The sequence below is a fragment of the Limulus polyphemus genome, unplaced genomic scaffold (assembly GCF_000517525.1).
Source record: "Limulus polyphemus unplaced genomic scaffold, Limulus_polyphemus-2.1.2 Scaffold163, whole genome shotgun sequence".
Classification (NCBI taxonomy): Eukaryota; Metazoa; Arthropoda; class Merostomata; order Xiphosura; family Limulidae; genus Limulus; species Limulus polyphemus.
In genome coordinates this window covers 141,291-152,198 of record NW_013665773.1, presented here as the reverse complement: position 1 = coordinate 152,198, position 10,908 = coordinate 141,291, and the positions used below count along the sequence as shown (strand labels likewise).

Below are 10,908 nucleotides of genomic sequence, written 5' to 3'. Positions count from 1 at the left end.
AAACAACTTTTTACAAGTTTGACACCAAACAACCACTTTTTACAAGTTTGACACCAAACAACCACTTTTTACAAGTTTGACACCAAACAACCACTTTTTACAAGTTTGACATCAAACAACCACTTTTTACAAGTTTGACATCAAACAACCACTTTTTACAAGTTTGACACCAAACAACCACTTTTTACAAGTTTGACACCAAACAACTTTTTACAAGTTTGACACCAAACAACCACTTTTTACAAGTTTGACACCAAACAACTTTTTACAAGTCTGGCACCAAACAACCAGTATTTTATAGGGAAATAAAGACATATTCATTCATTCATTACATTATTTACATAACAGATTTATTACTTTTATCTGTAACATCTGTAAATAATTATTACATACTACTAAATACTTAAAATGGATGATATTTTAATATAACAATTTCCCTTAACTATATTCAATAGCCTCAGAAATAATAGTTGTAAAATGTTGAATTAATTTTGAATACTTTTATTAAAACATTCAACCTGTTGTTTTGAAAATTTCAATTCATCATCAACTATTATTTATCATACAATAATTATTTAAATTATATATATATATATCACACAGGAAGGAAAAAAATAATTAATTATTCAAAAACAGGAAATTTCACAATATTTTGATCATAATAAACCATCGACATCCTTGGATCCAAGATAGTAGATAGACAGATAGATTGGTTGATGGATGGATGGAACGACACTATAAACAACAAAAACACTTAAATAATAAAATTCAAACGAACGGGTAGAAAAATTAAATTAAAGTAGGTTTAATAATATCTGATAAAAGTCACACCATTGTCCCAACCTGAAATGAATTATGCCAGATGTAACTTTGCCCAGTAAGATAGACACCTTAGGATTAATTAAGACTAGTAATACAAATATCGTATACAAATCATATACCGTGTAACGAAATAGTCAAAAAATTAACGATTAAAACAAACTCTCGCGAAGATCAGAGCCAATAATTAAAAGGAAGAAAATACCAATAAGAATATTCCATTCTTTCAAAACAACTAATAGTAAGACTAAAAATTATCACGAAACAAAACATGTATATATATTACCTTACTTTACAATACATCCTCAATTGGAAAACACATGTGGATAGTATCTTACTTTACAATACATCCTCAATTGGAAAACACATGTGGATAGTATCTTACTTTACAATAAATCCTCAACAGAAACACGTATATAGTACCTTATTTTCCAATTTATCATCATCAGAAAGAAACATTTATATAATGCCTGACTTTCAACTATATCCTCAACAAAAAAAACATGTACATAGTATCTTACTTTCCAGTATATCCTCAGCAGAAAGAAACATGTACGTAGTACCTTACCTTGCAGTATATCCTCACTAGAAAGAGACGTGTACATGTACCTTACCTTCCAGTATATCCTCACTAGAAAGAAACATGTACATAGTATCTAACCTTCCAGCATATCCTCACTAGAAAGAGACGTGTACATAGTACCTTAACTTCCAGTATATCCTCACTAGAAAGAGACGTGTACATAGTACCTTACCTTCCAGTATATCCTCACTAGAAAGAAACTTGCATATAGTACCTTATTTTTCCAATATGTCTACAACAGAAAACAACATCTATGTAGTACCTAGCATTTCAATACATCCTCAACAGAAAGAAACATGTATCTAGTACCTAACTTTTCAATACATCCTCAAAAATCCTCAACAAAAAGAAACATGTATCTAGTACCTAACATTTCAATACATCCTCAACAGAAAGAAATATGCATGTAGAAACTAAATTTTCAATACATCCTCAACAGAAAGAAATATATATATCTAGTACCTAACTTTTCAATATGTCCCCAAAACAGAGAGAAACGTATATCTAGTACCTAACTTTTCAATATGTCCAAAACAGTTGTGCCTCTTTCTTGCTATAGTTGTAATGAATGATGCCTCCTCCCTACACTGCTTAGATACAACAAGCTGAAGGGTAAAAACATCAATTTGTTTAGGCTTCATGAACGATAGAAAATTTTGAATGGAAGTGGAACTGAAGCGTCCACGAGCTGAATAGCGGACATTTATAAAATCAGCTAAACGAAACCTGATTGTTTCTTGTGATTAACAGCAGCGACTCTGGAATTTCATTTTCATATATTTTAGAAATTTAGACATATACATATAAAAGTATATAAAATTACACAAAAACAGCTTGACAAATAAAGGAAAAGTATCAACAGTCCTTATGAAATTATTACAGCAGAGCCAGGTGAAGTAATGGGAGGAGAATATATTGGAAATTAAGGTACTACATATACGTTTCTCTCTGTTGAGGATGTATTGAAATGTTAGGTACTACATATACGTTTCTCTCTGTTGAGGATGTATTGAAATGTTAGGTACTACATATACGTTTCTCTCTGTTTTGGACATATTGAAAAGTTAGGTACTAGATATACGTTTCTCTCCGTTTTGGACATATTGAAAGTTAGGTACTAGATATACGTTTCTCTCTGTTTTGGACATATTGAAATGTTAGGTACTACATATACGTTTCTCTCTGTTTTGGACATATTGAAAAGTTAGGTACTAGATATACGATTCTCTCTGTTTTGGACATTTTGAAAAGTTAGGTACTAGATATACGTTTCTCTCTGTTTTGGACATATTGAAAAGTTAGGTACTAGATATACGTTTCTCTGTTTACAGAGTAGGATCAAGCGTACTTGAGCGTGCAATTTTTCCAAAAGATTCTTGGCTTGTCTGGTTCATTATTGGGCTACTACATTGATAACTCTGACTCCCCTCTTACCCAGTATATAAATGTAATGCATCATAAAATTGAGACAGTTGTATATATTTGTATGTCTTAAAGTGTGTGTCTATATATATACGTACATATGTTTTATATTTCAAGATTTGTTTTAAACTTCTTACTTTAAATGCTGAAGGCTTTAGCGTTAAATCTAGAAAGAAAATCCAATTGACTCAAAGCCATGCAAACAATAGTAGACTATTAATGGCTGGAGACGGCTTGAATGGGTAATGAAGAAAAACTTTAATATCATCATGATGACAAAACCTTGTCGAAACGTTGTACATTTGCTGTTATGTTAAACTTATATTAAAGTTTTCTTCATTACCCATTCAAGCCGTCTCCAGCTATTATTAGTCTCAAAGTGGGTTCCTCGTCATCGAAATAGTAGACTATGCGTAATAGATGGAAAGAATGTAGTAGCAAATAGTATAGTCAGTACAAATATATAGGCACAGCTATATGTATGTAAGACAGAGAGTATTTATATATGTGTGTGTGTGTAGTGACAAACTGCTATTCTCAGATTTTTATATAGTGTTTAATCGAAGGACTCGTGAACTCAAAGTCTCTGTATTAACATTCGAAAAATGTACAGACGCAATAAACTTTTGAGTTATGTAAGAAACTGCTGTATTTATACTAACTCTGGTACTTTTCCTGGATATATCTCTAAAAACAAACAATCAAAAGACATTTCTATGGACGCAAAGTGCAGTCCCTATATGAAAATATTGTGATTTTTTTTTCGTGACGAAGTCTTTATAGAAGATTGTATCCATTAAGAAAATATATGTCCATATTTTCAGATACGTTTTCGATGTACGCTTTATTATCAATAAAATCGTCCCTGAAAAATGCACCCATTGCCTTTGTTTTAAGTATCTGATATCCTAACAGCTAATGTGTACGGAGACGACACATGTGTTATTTTATTACATTCAATAAATTCATTGAATTTATGATAACTTCATTTATCACATTCTGTTGGGGGGGGGGGGGAGTTTTAATATTTTGAGTTTATACATGTCGTTCCCGAAAGAGATCAAATTTCGGTGGCATCATACTGGGTACGAACTTCAAACAATGTTAAAATGTAGTTTTGACATATTATCTTTCACCGCGACTTTATGTGAGCTGGGTTTGTCACGTGACTTGCTGATTTCCATATTCGAAATCACTTTGATAAAACGTACTAAAAACTTCATCATAGTTAGTTTTTATCGATAGACATTTTCCCGATTTATTTTTTATGCATATTACGTCATGGTGATACACATATGGACATTAAATGGTATTGCTGAAGACTTATAACACTTGTGGTGCGTAGCTGGCATTTTAAATGGTGTACATAAAATTTACTCTTCGTAATTAAACTGATTAAGCCTATAGCGCTTGATCGTAGTTTGAAGACGTTAAATGGTTTTTAAATTCCGCCAGGTGGTACATAATCCAAACAGAGATTGTTTCCTATGCTCGATTTCATTCTCGAGTTTCTTTTAGGGTATTTTTTGTAATACAATATTGGAGTTGTCGATCAAAAGACTTGAAGAAACGTTTTCACGACTAATGTTTATTAACTACATCCCTTAACATTTTAAAGATACAACTCATCATAAAATTTTCGTAAAGGTTGGCAGTATATAAACATATAACTTTAAACGAGAATATAATCGTTTTATGTATTTTTAATATGTACTTATTCATTTTTATACAAAGAAAACGAAAGGTTTTTTTTTTTAGTTTGCGTGTACAGTGCGTAGTTTCGAGCCTTTAGTAATACTAGTTATTCTTCGTTGTTTTCCACAAGGTTTTCCAAATGAAAATCTATTCTTCCAAACGAAAAAAAATGATGAATTTTCTCTATTAATCTAATATATACTCCACTAAAGAATTCTAAGAAGTGAAATTTCAGTCTGAAGAGCCAACATAACCCAAAAAAAAACAACAACATATAAACGTTACTTTTAATTTGCTAATTCATGACTTACCTATGAAATTCTAAACAACTGCGCATGAGCAAATTATGTTGCCTGGTATCGGTTATGTCTATACCTGGGAGTGGTTTCTCGTAAAGAACTGTTATATGAGTAAGTCGTTGCCAGTAGCCCAGACCAGCGCTGGTTGCGCTCAACGGTGGCCGCATTATTCACTAGCAGAAACAGATACGATATTGATTACTAGTGAAAGGAGCTCAACTTTCCAGCAGTCCTTACGTTTCAAAGTTCTTAGAAAAATAGCTCATCATGCCCAACAGGAAACTCGCTCTCATCTTTCTTCTGCTGGGCACGGTGATAACTTTTAAAGGTAAGCCTGCCGTTGTTTAGGTTAAAAAGAGAAGTAAGTTCGAAAAAGAGACACGCAATATTCTAAAGGAACAATTGCATTTTTTAAACCATGTTCTTCAGCACTAAACTGTTGTTATTTTAAAATCTACATACATCGGTATTTAGATAGCAATGTTCGCAAAATGTAGGTGAAGTAAATAATCTGTAATATGTACGAAATATATAACATTATGAAAAGCTTAAAATATTTGCATTTTTCTCGAAGCTACAGTAATATATTTATTATATAAAAATAGAAATATCAGACAGATCTGTCGCTTTTAGCGGATTATGCACAATATTTAGTTGTTCGTTATTCTTCTAGTACCAGAAATCTGCGTGTAAAATTCTAATTTTAAATGAAGTATATACGCCAATTTATTCAGATAATGTTTCGATAAACTAGAAATGAATAAAATATTCCAAAAAAGTTTTGTGTTTCATTCAAGAATTCCAAAAGTATTATTAACTCTTCAGATTTCCAGAATTCAGTACTTGGTAGAATGTCTACAGTAATTACTTTAATGATAAGCTAAGTATAAACTCTTAAGTTCAAAGTTATCATGATGATAATATAAAGATAAACTCTTAAATTCAAAATTATCAGTTTGGTAACCTAAAGATAAACTCTTGAGTTCAAAGTTATCAGTTTGATAACTTAAAGATACACTCTTAACTTCAAACTTATGAGTTTGATAACTTAAATATAAACTCTAAAGTTGAAAGTTATCAGTTTAATAACTTCAAGATAAACCCTTAAGTTCAAAGTTAGTAGTTTAATAACGTAAAGATAAACCTTTAAGTTCAAAGTTACAACAAGTTTCGCTTATAAAGATGTGCTACAGGAACAATCCAAACACTGCTGATAAGCAAAGAACTTAACCTGTTCTTGTCGTCTTTTAGGTAACATGTTACCAATTTTTCTCTGTAATATCTTGTATTCTCCAATAATCACAGTAAATTTAATAGAGATTTTGAAGAAGCTTTAGTTTTATAATATATTAGATATGTTATATATATTTTTTTAATAATAAATCTGCTAATTGGCCATGAGAAAATAGAAGAACTTTATGAATAGAACGTCGTAGACGCTTCATTTTATTAGCTGCTTGAATAATAGCACATTCTTAAAACGCCTTTTGTTCACGTGATAAATCAAAGTTTAGAAGACACCATTAAATAAAGTTTCACCATATAAGTGTATTATCTTTTTTATATGACGTACTTTATACCTGCTAGGTCTCCTCAATATCTTCTAAAAGCTGGTGTAAAATCGCTTGATAATAATATGGTTTCAACTGATTTAAGTATCATGCAGATCCAGTAGTAGCGTCACTGTGAAATCTGTATATTCAATCCAGAGTGCTTTTTTCTCCTTCTCTTTTTTTCGTTCACATCGTATGCATACAAAAGGCCGTATTAAAAGATAGGCAACAGATAAAAATTTCATTATTTAAAAAATACTCGCTTTCGCATTCTAAATTAAATCTTTTACTTGAATTAATTTTCTGCGTAAATAAGGTATTTGGCACTTTCAACGATTGAAGTTTTATCACACTTTTCAGAAGTTAGATAATTTTACGGAAATCAAATTCTGGAAAAAGAAATAGCTAAATGATGTATTTAATCTAAACCTGTCCTGCTTTAAAGAAATAAGGTATAAATCGCCCGGTAATTAAAAAATAAATCGTTCCTGATAATTAAAAAAATAAATCGTTCCCGGTAATTAAAAAAATATGGTATAAATCGTTCCTGAGAATTAAAAAATATGGCATAAATCATTCCTAATAATTAAAAAATAAATCGTTCTCGGTAATTAAAAAATATGTTATACATCGTTCCTGATAATTATAAAATATGGCATAAATTGTTCCTGGTAATTAAAAAATATGGTATAAATCGTTCCTGGTAATTATAAAATATAGCATAAATCATTCCTGATAATTAAAAAATAAATCGTTCTCGGTAATTAAAAAATATGTTATACATCGTTCCTGATAATTATAAAATATGGCATAAATTGTTCCTGGTAATTAAAAAATAAGGTATAAATCGTTCCTGGTAATTATAAAGAGTGTTGCGTTATTACTATGTATATAGTTAAAGAAGGAATAACAGGCTCTATAAATAGACATCTTGGTTCAAATATGATTATTCACACTTAAAAACAACACATAAGATCGGTTGGGTTATCTTACTTTTAAGCTCTTTAAAGCAATCAAGCCTCATGTAGATAGACTTAGGCCTGGGTAACTTCAACGTGCATGATGCTGAACTGAATATTCCTACACCTATATCAAGATTTCTTGTTCCATACATGTTATACTAAGAAATACACTTTTGTTTTACGCACTTGAATAGTCAATTATATAATTTGATCTAATGTAATATAATTTGATCTAATGTAATATATACATCTCACATGACTTTAATGGGTTTTATTGTAAAGATTCATCGACTTAATTACTTCAATTTAGATATTACTTAATAGCCCTGTGTTTTAATTTCTACTACTCATACTGCGCAGCTCTTCTGATTTTTGTCTTGACTTGATATATGATACCAGCACATGTTCCAAAGATAGTCAACATCCTCGTGATATAATACCGCATCTGGCTTTGGTTGCAAATGAACAATACGCTATGTTTGTTTTCTCGTCTTTCTTAATTATGAAATGGTTTATATAAATGCGTGTATTTCTGAAAATGTATTATATGGCGTAAAAAACACCTAAATTCAGGTTTGTTTTAGTACAGACTTTTACTCACATTATATATATGTATATAATACGTATTCTAAACTTTAATGAATGTTAACATTTGTTCATTGATAAAAAGCCATTATCCTGATGTCTTAATGACCTGAGTCATTTTTATGTTAAACAATTATTTCAATCCTATCTGTAGTATTATTCTGGTGACTTGAGGCATCAGAGGAGTATGTATCATCCAAAACATCATCATTAAGTTGGTGATTGTTAAGTAAAGTCTTAAATTTAGAAGCTTTTGGCCATGTGAAAATATTCCATAATATTTGTTTAATTATTTCGTAACAGTGCAGGCTTTATCTCTAAAGAAGCAAATCCACCAAATGTTGCTACTTATTTCGTAACAGTGCAAATTTTATTACTAAAAAAGCAAATCACCAAATTCTGTTAATTACTTCGTAACAATGCAGGCTTTGCTTATAAAGTAAATCTACCAAATTTTATTATTATTTCGTAGCAATAAAAGCTTTATATCTAAAGAAGCAAATCCACCAAATGTTGCTACTTATTTCGTAACAGTGCAAATTTTATTACTAAAAAAGCAAATCACCAAATTCTGTTAATTACTTCGTAACAATGCAGGCTTTGATTATAACGAAGTAAATCTACCAACTTTTCTTATTATTTCGTAGCAATAAAAGCTTTATATTTAAAGAAGCAAATCCAGCACATTTTGTTAATTACTTCTTAACGGCAAAGGCTTTATCAAATCCATCAGGCCATGTTAATTACTTCGTAACAATAAAGGCTTTATCTCCAAACAAACTCACTTATGAAATAAATTGTGTGCAAAAATATCTAGAGGCCTATATTACATTTTTAGTTGTCGTATTTATTGCCTTAAACTAATTCAACTGGTTCACTTATCAACAGGATATTTTGGCAACAGAAACTGAACTCCATTCTTCTGTGACGTCTCACTCCTATAAACGGGCTTATGTGTGACTGCTTTTGTCTTGTCGTAAGCGAAGCAAAATGTGTTTATATTAAGAAAATACTCAAATACATTGTGTCTGAAAAATGAATTATCGTTGAAATTTACCGTGAAATTTCTTGCTTTGTTGTTACGATACATAGTTGTTTATATGTTTACCCCTGTGGATCAACGGTAAGTTTACGGACTTGCAGCACTAAAATCCGAGGTTCGATTCCTCGTGGGAAACTGAATACAAATACCTCATTGTGTATTTTTCCACTTTGAAAACAAAAACAACTGTTCACAGGCAAATTAAAGATCATTATTAATTTTGTAAGTTGCGATACAAAATTAGATATCAGCATGTCAGTCGTAGCGAGACCCGTCATTAATCTGTTGCAGATTCTTTAATATGTGCATAAAATTAGTCATACTCGAATCTATTCAAGTAAAAGTCCTGACGATAATAACTAAGTTCGTTGTGTTCATCAGATGAGGAGTATAAATTAAGTAGAAGATATGGAAATAACACAGCATTATATTTAGGCACTAATAGGTAAAAATGATATCAAATGTGTTCTATATGGTGTTGTACAGGTACTTCAGACTGTAACGTTTCACCGACCTATCTTTCACTGTGGAATTGTATTTGAGACTTTACTGCACCCCAGCTACATCGATAGTTAGCTTTATTCCTCGTCTTTAGGACTATAAAATTCAAACTGCATTTGTACTTGTTCCGATTGGTATTAAAACTAAATGAGTATGTGGTTTCGAGCTGTATCAGTTTTTATCCGGCAAGCTAAGTAGAGTATCAGTTCCTATCCGTCAAGCTACATCGGTGGTGAGAAATATCACCAAGCACTGACTTATGGAATTTTTAAATAAGTAGCTTAGGCTGTAGAAAAGGTTTGGTTTTATACTTTAAATAATATAAATTTCAGCAGGACAATGCTATGTTTCTTCACCTCCAACTAATCTACAAGACCGGAAACTAAAGAAAATGTGAATGCTAGGTGTTACACGTCACTGCAAAGCTTCAGACATTCCTCAGCAATGGAAAAATGTAAAGGTAAGCGCTAGGTGTTAGACGTCGCTGGAAAGCATCAGATATTCTAGAGCAATAGAAAAGTGTAAATGTAAGAGCTAGGTGTTATACGTCGCTGGAAAGCACCAGGTGTTCTTTAGCAATGGAAAAATTTAATGGCAAGCGCTAGGTGTTAGACGTCGCTGGAAAGCATCAGATATTCTTCAGTATTAGAGAAGTGTAAAGGTAAGCGCTAGGTGTTAGACGTCGCTGAAAAGTATCAGATATTCTTCAGTATTAGAGAAGTGTAAAGGTAAGCGCTAGGTGTTAGACGTCGCTGGAAAGCATGAGATATTCTTCAGTATTAGAGAGGTGTAAAGGTAAGCGCTAGGTGTTAGACGTCGCTGAAAAGCATCAGATACTCTACGTCAATGGAAAAGTGTATCTGTGTTTTTTTGAAAGAAAACGGTTCTGTTGTGACGTGTCAGATTATATAAAACTGCTTTTAATGTTGTTATACAAGACATTTTCTAATTGACAGAGATATTGGCACTCTACATTGCTCTACTTTTAATCACGTTTCAACAGCACGTTCGTATTTATGTGTTTTCTGAATTATAGCTTATTCCATTTTATACAGTTTTATTTTTTTATAAAGTTTAGAATAAACTTTTTTAAATAATATTTAGGAAACTTATTTTTTATTACTTGTTTAGCATAGGGATTTAGGTTTAACCTAAATCTTTGAAGCTACTTGAACCTCGTGAGACATGTTTTGATATTACGACCAAAAATATCATTAACGGCGAGGTTATCCATCTGATTTCTTAACGTACTATAATCATTACAAGTTTTAATTTTCTGGGATATCGATTTATGACATTAAATATTTTTAATCAGTTTGTTATATAAGAATGTCTTCAATTCGTGTGATACATTTGACTTATTTTAGTTCAGATATCCTTCCGATAACGGCATGGCCAGGTGGTTAGGGCATTCGACTCGCAATCTGCGCGTCGCGGGTTCGAATCC

The 10,908-nt window shown here is 31.4% G+C and overlaps 1 protein-coding gene across 1 annotated transcript in view; it reads left to right on the top strand.

The window, feature by feature from the left end:
• Nucleotides 1–4,953: 4,953 nt before the first annotated feature.
• The window catches only part of LOC106477146 (lachesin-like), a 112,026-nt gene continuing 106,071 nt past the window's right edge, over nucleotides 4,954–10,908 (top strand). Inside the window, exon 1 of the mRNA XM_022381430.1 lies at nucleotides 4,954–5,146. Within this exon, the coding sequence (XP_022237138.1) occupies nucleotides 5,086–5,146 (61 nt within the window). The 5' untranslated portion in view covers nucleotides 4,954–5,085. The remainder of the gene's footprint in view (nucleotides 5,147–10,908) is intronic.